The sequence below is a fragment of the Lipotes vexillifer genome, unplaced genomic scaffold, assembly GCF_000442215.2.
Source record: "Lipotes vexillifer unplaced genomic scaffold, Lipotes_vexillifer_v1.1 scaffold648, whole genome shotgun sequence".
Lineage (NCBI taxonomy): Eukaryota > Metazoa > Chordata > Mammalia > Artiodactyla > Lipotidae > Lipotes > Lipotes vexillifer.
This window is the reverse complement of record NW_006797096.1, coordinates 2655207-2670199: the sequence shown is the minus strand read 5'-3', so window position 1 is coordinate 2670199 and position 14993 is coordinate 2655207. Positions and strand designations below refer to the sequence as shown.

Sequence of the window (14993 nt, the reverse complement as noted above, 5' to 3'; positions counted from 1 at the left end):
GCAGGCGGACTCTCAACCACTGCGCCACCCGGGAAGCCCCTATTTATTTATTTTTAAAACATCTTTATTGGAGTATAATTGCTTTACAATGATGTGTTAGTTTCTGCTGTATAACAAAGTGAATCGGCTATACGTACACATACATTCCCATATCTCCTCCTTCTGGCATCTCCCTCCCACCCTCCCTATGAGATATCAGATTTTTAAAAAGCAAAATATCTATTTTGTTATTGTTTGGTACCATTTTCTGGTAGATTCTAGTATAGATCAATAGTCATGATCCAAATTTCTGAGAAATACTTCACATTTCTATTCTTAGATTTGTTTTTGGAAATTGGGAGATTTTTCAAATTTAGTGGCAGAACTAAGATTCGTTCAAGAATCACTAGGATTTTGTTGGAAGACTAGTTGAAGAGTCTTTAGTCTGATAGGTGACTTTGTCTTGGCTTTATGGGTTAATCTAGTTTTTAGACATTAAATAATGATATGAAATGTTTAAATACTGGGTATTTCAAAGATTTACATGTATTTCCCAGAACAACTACCGAATAATTCTGACATTATATTTATTTTACCAAGTACACATCCTGGGTTTTGGGGTTTTTTTTGTTTTTAACTTGCAGTACTATTCATTTCCTTTCTGTAATTTTAATTAAAATTTTTTATTAGGTAACACATTCACATATTTAAAATTCAAAAACTACAAAAGTATATTCAGTAAAATTCCCTCTCTCTTCCTGTTCCCCTACTCAGTTTTCTTTCTTGAGGCAGTAAATGCTCTCAGTTTCTTGGGCATCCCTCCAGACATATTCTGTGCAACGATGTATATTTTTTTCTCCTCTCCCACACCCTCATTCTCACTTCTTTTTAAAACACAAGTGCATGTACTCTTTGATGGTATGCTATATACACTGTTCTGTTCCTGGCTTTTTTACTTAATATTACATATCCTGGAGATGATTCCATCATAGTACATAAAGAGCCTCCTCATATATTTTAAACGGTTTATTGGTTAAATAAGTTATTGTGCATTTATATAATCACTTATTGGTAGACATTTGAATTATGTCCAATCTTTTCTATTATAAACAATGCTAGTGGGAGGGAGGGAGACGAAGAGGGAAGAGATATGGGAACATATGTATATGTATAACTAATTCACTTTGTTATAAAGCAGAAACTAACACACCATTGTAAAGCAATTATACCCCAATAAAGATGTTAAAAAAAAAATGCTAAATATATTGTTTCACAAATGTGTGTATACCTTAGATGCAGCATAGCCTGATGTAAGGATGTGTGTGTTGGTAACATTGCTATATATTTCTAATTGCTCTCCATATAAATTCCAGTATTTTTACGCTTAATGTCTCTCTAAAACACTAACGAGAATTGTTTTAACTGATGAGGGACTTGGTTTATCTCAGGTATTTCTCAGTCACCTAAACAACCCTAATGCAACCAGGCCATTCATTTGCTCCTTCTTCAAGCCACACTCCCCTTGCTTATGGACCCCCCCAAAGCTTCAAGCAAACCTCTAGCAGCAAAGCTGTATAGAATCCAACCATCTATTGGTGTTTACCATGACATTCCACCTTTTCCTTCCCTCTGAGCTTCTTTTTAATTTAATTTTATTCATTCTTTTCTATTTTATGATTTTATTTATTTATTTTAAGCTCCTGCTGTACCCCTTCTTGTCATCACAGCCCCACTGCTTATATATACTCATTTAAGGCTTTATATGCCACAGACACACCACTGAGTTGGCCTTGATTTAGGAAAAACATTTTAAAAGTGGTGTGTGTGCAGAATCGTAGGGTCAGGGAATTAGACTGTTGAACTATAGACTCAGTATGGATAGTAATGTAACTATACTTTTGGTTTTTTGCCTCCGTGGAAAACCATAGATGAAGAAACGTTTGAATCTGGTAAATAAAACATGAATATTTTATACTGATTTTAAAATGTATATTCCAAATGTTGGTATAACTTAAACACTTTTAATGATACAATAATTGCTTGAAGACATCAACAGTATAGTCATGAGATATCGTAAACTTCACCATACGCAGTGCTTCTCATTAGGGACATTTTGGAACCCTATGGGGGCATTTTTGGGTTGTCACATTGATTGGGGACACTACTGGCCTTTAGCTGGTGGGAGTCAGGGATGCTAGATGACCTGCTGTGTGTGAGATCATCCTGCATGATCTCCTGAATGTCCTGCTGGACAAAACTTGTTAGGAATCTGAGTAAGTAGTTCTTTAGTACACAACAGTGATGTAAGTTTTCACAAGATGTAACATGAAAAGCTCATTGGTTTAGAAGACAGTCATTATGGAGAGAGACATTTAAACAGAATAAAGACATTGCCTTGAAATTACTGAATAATTTATTCCACACATTCTAATCCATACTGATATTAAATCAACTGGAAAGTGAGGTATCTATACCAAGCCAATTATTTTCTTTTTCTTTAATATGTTATTGCCATTATTGATGACACATGGTATCATCAAGTGTCTGTTCCTCAAAGTAATGTTGACGTTATTAGTAACAAAATAAGCCCCATGGAGTATTTTGAAAAACTGGCAACATTTTGGAGCATGTTAACATTACTAACTTGCTTCCAAGTGTATGATGTTTCCTCATTTTCTCCATTTCATCAGTGCTTTGGCATATTACACCTACCTCAGTTAAGGCAATTTCCCTCTTTCCCATATATACCAATAAATCTGGTCTGTTATCAGAACACTCTTGGTTCTAGTCTCCACTTGTTACTTTGCTCTTCTATTTTTCTATACTTCATATAAGGACTATTTTCTGATCTCACTTCCTTTAAATCCATGCTCCTTCAGTATAAGTAGGTATAAGCATCTAATAGTTTATGTCTTCTAGAGAAGCCATGCCCAAAGATTTATATTTTGAAATATATACTTTTTGAAACACGTACTTTTAAAACATAAATTACTTCCTTTTAATTTTCCTTTACATTACAGTTAGAGCATTACGTTGCTGTTTTAAAATGATGTGTTAGAATATATCTATGAATTTCATTTTTTAAGCTTAGAGAGATTGTTATAAATATTAGCTATAATGGAAGATAGCATTGGGACATCCCTAGCGGTCCAGTGGTTAAAACTTCGCCTTCCAGTGCAGGGAGTGTGGGTTCAATCCCTGGTCGGGGAGCTAAGGTCCCACATGCCTCACGGCCAAAAAATCAAAAACATGAAACAGAAGCAATATTGTAACAAATTCAATAAAGACTTTAAAAATGGTCCACATAAAAAAAAAAATCTTAAAAAAAATGTATTGAGACACATGGAGTTGGGAATTACTCACCTAAATTATTTATGTACCATTTATGTTGCTTCTAAATTTCCTATTTTCAATTAGATAGTTGGCTTGTTAGGGGTAACCTTTTTTGTTTTTTTCCCCCACACTGCTGCCCAGCTTGTGGGATCTTAGTTTCTTAGTTCCCGGACCAGGGACTGAACCCGAGCCATGGCAGTGAAAGTGCCAAGTCCTAACCACTGGACTGCCAGGGAATTTCCTGTTAGGGGTAATTTAATGATCTACACTTGGTTCAATGTGTGGGATTGGTTTAATTTTTAATTCCTCTGGATTATAGTCATCCTTCTTTGCTCTGTTCAACGCATCATTTTGTTGGGAGACACTCTACATGCCAAAGTTGTGGTTGAGGCTTAGAGGTATTGTGATGTCTGTGAAAGGAGAGGCAATGTTGCAGTGGTCAATGCCATGGACTGGAGCCGGATTGTCCAAGCATGAATCCTGGTCCAACTAGCTAGGGGTCATCTGTCACGTAACCTCTCTGCCCTTCAGGTGCCCATGTCTAAAGTGGGAAAAATAATTTATATAAGTAAAGTGCTTAGAATGTAAGTGCATGAGTGTTAGCCAGCATTTTAATGAAGAAGTAATAGGGGCAATCAGCAGCTAGTCTCTAATAACAGCACTGCAGAGGAAAGTGTGCAGCTGCCCTTAGTTACTGCAAAGCACTCCTTCTGGACTCCTCTTTGTCGAAAGAGTGAGAACTCTCAAGTACATTATTCTGAATCCAGCTCACTTGGGAGCTCAGTTAAGGAACAATTGGCACCCAGCTGGCATTTTTTTCTAAATAAGTAACGACAGTCATTCATGATGCTCAATTCTGTTACTTAGAGCATTTAATGGGCAGTTAAGTTTCTTCAGTTCTGGTCCCAACTCTTCTCTGAATGGAGTATCATGTGACCTCTCTGGATTTCTCCGGATGGTATAGTCTAATTAGGAATATGCCATTTTAAAAAACAGATAAAAACATACACCCCCCAACAAAAACCAAACAAACAAAAACAGGGGTGATGGATGTTTCGAGATGTCTAGAAAACAAAGAAAACAGTACACTCTGTGTTCAGCTGCACCTGTCTTCAAGGGACCAGCTGGAGATGGAAATGTGTGACTGGACCCGGACAGGTAAGGAATGAGGACACTCGGGCCAGAGGCTGTTGCAGGGCTCCCCCAGTGGCCCTTCCACCACTTCCTCGCCTTCACAGGGCTGCAGCTAGATGGCCTCTGGGAGAGAAAGGAAAAGAGGCTCAAATCGGTTGCTTTGAAAATTTCTCTTTCAAGCCCCATTCTTTGCCAACCAAGTAGAGAGGAGTCTGCATGGATAGAAAGCCTTCAGGGAGAGTCTAGATAAGCAACTTGCAGGAAAAGTTACAGTCTGCTGGGCAGCAGAGGCAGGTCCAACGAGTTTCTGAGTTTCCAGTTGTGTGTTGTTCATTTGCCTTGGCAGGTCTTGCCCAGGTTACAACTTTCTCTAAGGGTGACATGAATGCCTCACTTGTGTCATTTGTCTTTATTGTTATTTGTCTTTATTTTGCCAACTTGATCTTCTCAAAGGCTTAACTTTTTCATGTCTGTTTCTTCACTTATCCAATTATCCAGAGGAACTTTCAGAAGGTGACTACTCATTTTTATGTCCTTGATAAGCCAAATAGAGCTATGTTTGAGATCTTTCAGTGCCTCAACATGAATACTTCACTGGATATATTTTAAGATAAGATATGATATTTTAAGGGTGAAATCAGTGATGAGATATACAATGTCATAGAAAATATTTTTAAATGAACAATGAAAGTAATTAAACTTTATCACTGTATCCCTAAGTAAACATTTCCTTTTAAACTTATTTCCAATTTTCAGTTAGAAAAATATGCTTACTTACCAGAAGATGGAGTTGATATTGGTGTGTTTTCTTTATATTTTAAAATGGGTGTTTAAACACAAAGGTTAAGGAAGAAAGGTATATGTTCGTTCATTCTATGAACAAATGCTCTTTCTATATTATTTTGATGATCAGAACAGAGTTGTGTAAGTGAAAAAGAATACATGTTAGTAAAAAGTAATTTGAAAATGATATTTTTATAGTATTTTTTCCCAGAGTTTTGGACAATTTTTCTGAGACCCCAGTGGAAGCAGAGACAGAAGTTTAAACAAGCTCTAGATGTTACTGCTGGGCACAGTTTTCCTAACTTTTGTCTCTCAGAGTCCTGGACAGTCAGAAACAATTTGCAGCCATAAAACAAATACTAATTTCATACAGAATGAACCACTTCATAAGGGGAAAGAATAAAAACCCATTTCTAACAAAGAGATTAATTATAGGACCTATAGAACACCATATCTATGAGTTAAAGCCAAGACCAGTTTATATGTTTCCTTTTTTGAAAATCTGTTTTCTTTGGGTACATTTAAAAATGTATACCCAAATTTATGTTTTTACTATGACTCAATATCTTTCTTATAACTTTAAAGAAGACTATGATAGTTTTTTGTTCCAACCATACTAGACAGAATATATTCAGTTTATTGCTAAATTTCTGGATAGTGTCTCTATATCGTTTGGTGCATGTGATAGGATGGAAAGTGCTTAGGGCATTTTTCAATAAGGCACTCAAGGATAAAGTCAGCTGTGCTGCCATCTACTGAAATAGTGTCTCTTGAAGATTTGAAGATAATTTCATGCATCCATTCTAAGTAAAGCTCTCGTTCTCCTCTGCCATATTCTGTTCCTGCAATTTGCTGTGTTACAGACAAGGAGGAATTCGTTGGCTATGACCAGAAGTTCTATATTGGTAGGTAATGATTAATAAAAGGTGGGTCTTTGTCACTTGCTAAGTTATATTCATATGAATATAACTTATTATATGAATTACCCGCGTCCCCTGCATCGGCAGGCGGACTCTCAACCACTGCACCACCAGGGAAGCCCCTGAAAGCTTCTTTTGCTGATGGATGTTCCCAAACTTGTTCCTTGTTCTGGTTTCTCTCTACCCTTTTTTAAAAAAAATAATCAGTATTCTGATGTGTTGATCATTTATTGTAATTCATCTGGTTTATAATGGATATCTCCGAATTATTCATCAAACACAAGTCTTTTGTTTTCTTCCAGTCTGTTCCATAATGTATTCACCTTCTAAAGAGACCAATTCTCTGACCACTACACTTATTTTTTATGTTCACGTTTCCATGAGCTGAGCAGAGCTTTCTGAAAGACCAGGCACCTTCACCATTCATTTAAAACCATGCTGGTCTTCCTCCTTATGTGAGACAGTGGGAAAACAACAGGGCTGCAGGGTCTGTAAAGCAGAATGTTGGTCCCCAGGTCTGGATGCACATTGGAATCACTGGGGAGCTTTAAAAAACATGGGGCCACTTTTCTGTATCCCTTCCAGAATAATTCAGCCCTAGAGCCATTAGGCAGGCTGAGTAGGGTAGGCATCTACACAAATGTGGAGAAGCAGCAGCCTAGAGTGGGGCATCAGAGCTTGAGCAGCGTGGGGAGGGCATCACTGCAGGGGTGATGGCAGCCTGGAGCAGGTCGTTGGAGCCAAAGTGAGTGGGGCAGCTGCCATCACTTGGGTCCTGACACCTCACAGCCTCTATAAATATGCCCCCCCTTACCTAGTTTGGGCTTGGCACTTCCTGCCAGGCTGCTGGATACTATGCGTCCCCCATCCTGTCCAGGTGCTGTTAATTGATACAATAAGTAAATGTATTGAGGCTAATAAGAGCTAGATTTCCCACTCTTAGAGAAAGGAGTTACCCATATGGAAAGGAGGAAGGCTAGAATGAAAACTATAGTGTCGAATTGGCATTGTAGGCATTGGTGTGAACTCATGGTGTTCAACACATATAGATACAAGCAATGTAAATGTGTGCGTATTTATATATTCACATATAGTCCCTAGCTCCATCTTCTGACAGGACCTGGGAATGGCTCTGAAAATACCAGAAGGCCCTGTGATTCAGTAGGCAGATTATGTGGGATTCTAGGAGTTTGGAAATCACCACTAAGATGTCCAACCCTGCCACTGAGTACACAGTGGTGGGCAACCACCTAACCTGCCTGTGTCTAAGTGTATCCAACTGAAACGTAAATCAAATCATGTCACACCCAACCCTCCACCGTCCAGCGACTTCCCATCCCACTTTGACCACAATCCAACACTTGACCAAGTCTCTGTGTGGCCTCCTGGCTTCCTTTCCAACCCCGTTTCCTACCACTCTCCCTACTGCTCACTGCCCCTCAGTACACAGGCCTCCTTATTTTCCTCAAGCACTCCAAGCAAGATCCTTTCCCTGCACCTTTGCAATGCTGTTCCCTCAGCCTGGACTGCTCTTCCCCAGAGACGCCTCCTCACCTGGCTCCGTTACATCATTCAGAGCCCTGCTCAGTGTCGACTTTTCAGAGACGCTTAAATGAACCGCCAACCTGAAAAAGCATCCCGGTCACTATCCACTTACCCTTCTTTTAAGCACTTATTTTTGTTGCAGTTTATTTTTCTCTCTCCTCCTGCATAAAATGTAAATTCCATGAGGAAATGGGCTTGGTTTAGTTGATCACTGTATCCCCAGCACCAATGCCCGGCACATAGCAGGCGCTGGACGCAACTTAGAGGTCACGTGGGGGCATTTTCCTGTTTTCCTTTGTGTTGTTTCCTATCTTCTACCTTCAGACCGATGTGTGTTAATTAACTCTTCCGGATCACAGTCACCGCATGCTCCGTCCGGTGTGAGGCAGGAAGCGACCTCTCCTGCCCTGGGTCTCACGTCCTGTGCGTTTCTTCCCTCGCAGCGGGTTTCCGTCGCAGCATGCGCCTCTGCCGCCGCTGGTCCCACCTCAGCCAGCTGCGAGCCAAGGTATGCGGCGCCAGCACCTGCTCCGGCGCAGCGGGCGCCCCGTACGAGGAGGTGGTGCGGTACCAGCGACGCCCTGCAGACAAGCACCGCCTCATCGTGCTTGTGGGTATGTCCCCGAAGGCAGTGTCTCCTCATCCATGGCGAGGCTCTCCTGGATTCAGTAGTCTTGCATTGGGAGTAGTGGTAAAAGTAAGAGTCTTTATGGATCTGCATATAAACACCTTAAAAAAAAATAAAGCCTGGGCTTCCGTGGTGGCGCAGTGGTTGAGAGTCCACCTGCCGATGCGGGGGACGCGGGTTCATGTCCCGGTCCGGGAGGACCCCACATGCCGCGGAGCGGCTGGGCCCGTGAGCCGTGGCCGCTGAGCCTGTGCATCCGGAGCCTGTGCTCCGCAACGGGAGAGGCCACAACAGTGAGAGGCCCGCGTACCGCAAAAATATTAAATAAATAAAGCCTGTTTTTTATGTGTGTTTATAAATAAAACGTTATGGATCATGCTTTAATTGTCTACAATTGAATGCAGTATGCCATGGTGTATATGAACCTGTGTAATAACAAGATATAGTATGATTAGGTTATAAGCGAGATTTTTTTTAATATCTGGTTTAGAATTTGTTCTATAAGCATAGATGAATGTTTCCTCCCAGACTGGATCATTAGTCTATATTAGAAATAAAAATGCTTAAGATTCATTCCCTTAAGAAATTTGTAACCATCTCCTTTAGAAGTGCCTAAAAGTCTTCTGGACTGTATCTTTGGTGCTGAAGAGCAGGGCAAATATAGTGCTGGGATGGTCTACTTTTTCAAAAAATTTATTTTATGTATTTTTGGCTGTGTTGGGTCTTCGTTGCTGCACTCTGTCTTTCTCTAGTTGCAGCGAGCTGGAGCTACTCTTCCCTACGGTGCACGGGCTTCTCATTGCAGTGGCTTCTCTTGTTGCGGAGCATGGGCTCTAGGTGTGCGGGCTTCAGTAGCTGTGGCATGTGGGCTCAGTAGTTGTGGCTTCTGGGCTCTAGAGCGCAGGCTCAGTAGTTGTGACGCACGGGCTTAGTTGCTCTACAGCATGTGGGAGCTTCCTGCACCAAGGCTTGAACCTGTGTCCGCTGCATTGGCAGGCGGATTCTTAACCACTGTGCCACCAGGGAAGCCCTGAGTTGATCTACTGTGTGACCAAGATCTCTGCAAAGCTGGTTACTGCAGCAGTAGGAACTTACCTCTTACTGCCATCTTCTCTGTGTATTCCAGTTGTGATCAAGGCAGGCCCCTTTGGAGCAGAACAACATACCTTACAGCCAGGACCAGCTACAGAATTTTTAGGATGCTGGGCAAAATAAAAATGCAAAAGCCCCTTATTCAAAAATGATTTAAGAATTTCAATGTGAGAGCAGAAGAGCATTAAGCCAAGCGCAGTAGCCTAAGCATGGGCTTGTGGACCACACAGTTCTCTGCTCATGAAGCCAGCCCTATCTCCAGTTGTACATGGGGGTGCTGACTCCACCATCTGTCAGGAGATGTGTCCCTGAATTCTGTAATTGTGGAAGCTGGTTGTGATGCGATAGGAACTTCATGGGAAGAGAAAAGGCAGCTTGTCTCAAATGATCTGACTTGAGGCCAGAGAATTCTGAATATCCAACATTAGACGAAGTTTGCTGGGGTGACAGGTTCCTGCAATTCCCTACCTCATTTCTGAATGTTGGAGAAGTGTGGGTTACTCCATGGGTCACCAAGAAAATTCCCAAGAGTTTTCTGGGAAGAGTTTATTTCAATTCATGAGAATGGAAACTGTGTTATTTCCCCAATACCATGTGCTCTCAAGTGTCTTCAACAGGAAGACTGAAGTGATGATTTCATCACGTAACTCTACTTATCCACCTCTAATAATTTCCATATGTGGTGCTTTGTGTTTAGGACCTTCTGGTGTTGGAGTAAATGAACTGAGGAGACAACTCATTGAACTTGATCCGAACCGTTTTCAAAGTGCTGTGCCACGTACGTTTACTTTTTCTTTCATAGGGGTTCATGTTTCGGTAGAACTTTCTTTGCCTCTGCAGATGTACTCATCTCACTTAACTGTGTTATACCATCTTTGTTGTAAGAATATAAGACACAAGAGATAGTCCTCAATATTTCTAACTATATTTATTTTAATAGAGGAAATTGATTTACTAGCGTGTAGCCTAGCTAGGCTTTTAAAAGGTGACTCTTCATTTTTTAGCAATCATATGGATAACGTTTCAGGAAAACTAAATATTTAGCAATAATGGCTAACATTCATTCAGTAATTACTATCTTCCTGGCGGTGTGCTTGCCTCTTTAAATGCTTTATCATATTTTAAATTTTAACATATGCACATATAATTTTATATAAACTATAAGTATTATGCCATCCAAGCTGGAGGAGCATGTGGGTGTGGGTGCTTCCCCTTCACCTCAAGGCAAGAGAGAAGTTATGAAAACCACTTAAAGAGCTTAAGATGTGTTCCCTGCTGTTTGGGAGACACAGAAGACTGGTGTCAGAATTATATCTGAAAAATCTAAAGGATGAGAGCTTAGAGGAAGTGGCCAAAGGCTGTATTTTGGGAGGTAGACTGCCCCTTTAGAGTCTGTGACAGCAAAAGAGTTGTGATTTTCCCCAAGGACCAGATCTGGGTGGATGACGTGGAAGAAAGTCAGCCTGGGGTTGTCTTGGTTCTTGCCCAAGAGGAAGCGTCTGTAAAAGGAGGCCAAAATTGAACCCCCAGATACCTGAGGGTGTGGAAGAAATCACAGATGGCTAGGTGGAATAGAGATGGATTTGGGATATGCAGCAGCACTGGTGGCGGTGGTAGCCTCTGCAAAATAACCCACTACATCCTACAGGAGATAAAGAGCCAGATTTAAACATCTGCCAGGTCTAAAAGGAGCCAAGAGCAACCAGCATCTGCGTCAATGAAAGAATGAATTTTCCTGTGCTGCTCGCCTCTCCTCTCTCTCCCTGCACTCTAGCCTTGCAGAGTCCTAAAGCTGGGGGAGGAAAAGTAGAAATGCAATGAAAGGGAAGAGAAGAACTGAATCAAACTCAGTTTCCTGACTTCTGACTCTTCTCTGATGGCAGGAGGCTTCCCTGGGTGAGGCCAGGCTGAGCCCGTTGTCGGGAGAAGAAGCCTAAAATATAAATGAAGTTCATAATTTCGATTATTACATGGGAACGGAATTTTAATTATTAAATTGAGGCTGAGTTTTTGGCATGAATGATAATGAACTTTTTTTAAAAAACCTAAGAGCAATCAGGAGAGTCACGGGAATTTCATCCAGGGCCAGGGAAAACAAAGTTGTTTTATGATCACATTCCATTGGCTGTGTTTTCCAAGTGCAGTTTACATATGTAGGAATGGACACTAATCTCAAAAATAAAAACTAATCAAGAAATCACCATTTTCAATAATCTGGATAAAAATAAAATGCCCACAGAACACAGAAGAATTTTAAGTTGTCTGGATAACCATCATTCAAAGAGGGAATATGTCGCCCATATTTTGCTTTTTAAATTTAGTGAACAGTTTTAAGCTTAAAATGAATGCCTTAAAATGAATTATGCACCAATTCACAGACTTTAACCTACCATATAAAATACAGTCCAATAGAAGCCCAGGAGAAAGGGTCATCTTAGGCTTATATTAACATAATTTACTATCACCTGAGAACTAGAATTTTTTTCAGTACAAAGCTTTAGAAGAGGGACTTCCCTGGCGGTCCAGTGGTTAAGACTCCACGCTTCCACTGCAGGGGGCGCAGGTCCGATCCCTCGTTGGGGCACTAAGATGCCGCATACTGTGCAGCATGGCCAAAAGACATAAACAAAAATGCTATAGGAGAAGTGGCATAACTGTAGGACCTATAAGGATATAAAGAGAGGCTTGAATAAAGAAAAAACAAAAATGATCCCCAGATGACCTTTGCTTTCTGAGCTTCTTGAAATGTCCGGAACTCCTTTTATCATTTAGGGCCTGTTTCAAATTCCTACTTGGTTGTTTCCATGTGTTGATATCATCAGATGTTGATCTGTTTCGTCCTTAAACTTTATCAAATACAAATACACAGTTTTTTGTGAATAAGGAGAATTTTTTTAATACAGCTTAAGGGACTAGCAGCTTTGCAGTAGATACAGGTCACAGAGTTGGAACCGTGTCTTATTCATCTTTGTGTTCTAAGAACCTAACATGATAGCGGGAACATAGGCACTCAGTATATGTTAGTTGAATAAATAGATGAGCAGACAATGAATCACTTTTAGGTGTTAAGTGAACTCCTATGTTCTACACCAGGTACTATTCAGGCTGAAGAATCTATAATCAAAGTGGTGATATCAAAGAATCAGACTGAATCCAGACTCCACCAATCTTTCCTTTCTGGAGATCACTAAAACTAATCACCATCTCACTTGGATATTAATGTATCTGGGCAAAACTGCAGACTGTCATGAGCTTTCTCCATTTCAAATCTGAGACAATCTGGCATAATAGGAGACATTAGTCTGGGAGGAGTCAGGACACCTAGGTGCTTGTTTTCAACTTTGTTTTTCATTTGTTTTATTCATGTGAGCAAGTTAGTTACTCTCTAAAATCTTCAGCTACTTACCGGTAAACTACGGATAATAACCTTTTACCTAGCTACGAATGTGAAGGATGAGATGAGATCTTGGGAAATGCATTACCTAAACATAAGATATTGCTGGTTTGGCTACCCGGGGGCCTTAGCCACCTTAGGGCTCACATATACTTGACTACTTCCTGTTCTGAAGTAACAGCAAGCGTTCCCTTAGGGCCTTCTTATCTTGGCTTAATACATAATACACTCTGGTCTAGTTTATACCACGAACACTTAACAAAGGCTTATGATTAGCTGGTTTTGATGTGGGAACTACTTTCTTATCACCAGTCTGGTTCCCTTTTTTGGTTCTAGCATTAAATTTATCTATCCGTTTATGTATTAATTTATTTATTTTGATCAGACATCTTTATCCAAATGCATATGGGTAGTAAAACATTTTGAAGATTCTAAAATCTTTTTTAAAATTCCCTTTTTTGTCAGATACTACTCGTTCCAAAAAGAGTTATGAAATGGATGGCCGTGAGTACCACTATGTGTCAAAGGAAACATTTGAAAGCCTCATGTATAGTCACAGGTAAGCTAGACGTCCAGAGTCTGATTCTCCCCTCTGGTTGTTTAGCATTCAAAATAGAACCCCTATTTTTATGCATTGTCCAAAACTCCTGGGGTAATTTTTTTTTGCATCTGGAAAATTGAGTAAGGAAATGTATATTGATTTACTAGTACACCAAATCATTGAGTTTGGAGAGGGAGCGGAACTGAGCTGCAGATTTTAGAGAATTTGAAGACGTAGTTAAGTCCTGGATCTCCTAACATATTTTCTTTTCTCCTGTCAAATATCCACTAATTCATTTTGTGCCATCAAGGTCCACATATTTTATTCTGTTCTGTTGGAGTTTATCTTTATTACTAATAATATTTTACCTGTAGAAACAGTTCTTGTTTTCTTTATCCCACCCTTGCAGGATGCTCGAGTATGGTGAGTACAAAGGCCACCTGTATGGCACTAGCGTGGATGCTGTTCAAGCAGTCCTTGATGAAGGAAAGATTTGTGTCATGGACTTAGAGCCTCAGGTGGGTCTGTGGTGGAGTATTTCCCATCTCCCCAAAGTAATGAATGCATGTCATCCATTTTATGCACATGCTTTAGGTTGTAGTTGAGACACTTTATTCTGTTAGGATAAGACCACTTCCCATATCTAAGGACCAGGATCTTACTTGAAGGAGCAGTTGCCATTATCTTGTCTTAGTTGAGGAAAAAAATCTAGTTTCTCAGACAAAAAACCAAAACAAAACAGAACTGAGCAGGTAGCCATAAAGGACTTGGGAGCACATGAGAATATACTCTGGTTAAAAATAACTGCTAATTTCTGTTCTTAGAAATTTTGAGAACATTCATGTTGATTCTAGGAAATTAGGACTTCTGTTTTTAGATCTTCAATTTCATGCTCTCCCAACTGAGATATTTTGGTTGCTAGGACTTCTGTTTTTAACTGTGCATTTAATTTTTCTGTGTAGGGTATTGAAGTGGCTCGAACCCATGAACTGAAGCCCTATGTCATATTTATAAAGCCATCTAGCATGAGTTGTATGAAGCAATCTCGGAAAAATGCCAAGATCATTACAAACTACTTTGTGGACATGAAGTTCAAGGTAAGATACAGAGGAAATAGATGAGTGTATTGTGGGGTTTTTTCCCTGGTCAAAAAATTACTGTATTGTTTCCAGAGCGTCCCTATGTTAAGGAATATAATTTTTGTTTCTAATGAAACAAAAATTTATGATTTTTGTTTCATTTATCCTTTTTACTGGACATCATTTATAGATATTAAAATAAAGTTTAATAATACTATAAGGCTACTCATTTTTTTTCTCCTCTTTTTGGGTTTAGCTTTTAAAAAAAAGGCCCTCAAGCCACAATTTGCAGTCACACAGAAATTGGGTGTGTGTATTTTAAATAGATTATTTATTTTACAAAAGCATTTGAATTTACTTTAAAATGCTCTAGTCAATTATCTCAACTGTAATATGAGATACATTTATAAATATATATTAAAACACAGAGGATGTTTATTAATGATTATAGCAATAATAGAGGGGCCAAGCCAGGTGGGATTAATCAGTGATTCTTTTTCCCAGATATACATATATATTTTTTTCATTAAATACACTTTAAATATTTTAAATCATAACATACATT

General features: G+C 39.6%; 1 protein-coding gene across 1 annotated transcript in view; it reads left to right on the top strand.

Annotated features, from left to right (window-relative positions):
- MPP4 (MAGUK p55 scaffold protein 4) overlaps nucleotides 1–14993 on the top strand; it is a 38837-nt gene that overhangs the window by 22379 nt on the left and 1465 nt on the right. The window contains exons 13-20 of the mRNA XM_007469219.1: nucleotides 1908–1928; nucleotides 4945–4959; nucleotides 6093–6134; nucleotides 8138–8308; nucleotides 10112–10192; nucleotides 13274–13367; nucleotides 13759–13867; nucleotides 14312–14446. Of these exons, the coding sequence (XP_007469281.1) occupies nucleotides 1908–1928; nucleotides 4945–4959; nucleotides 6093–6134; nucleotides 8138–8308; nucleotides 10112–10192; nucleotides 13274–13367; nucleotides 13759–13867; nucleotides 14312–14446 (668 nt within the window). The remainder of the gene's footprint in view (nucleotides 1–1907; nucleotides 1929–4944; nucleotides 4960–6092; nucleotides 6135–8137; nucleotides 8309–10111; nucleotides 10193–13273; nucleotides 13368–13758; nucleotides 13868–14311; nucleotides 14447–14993) is intronic.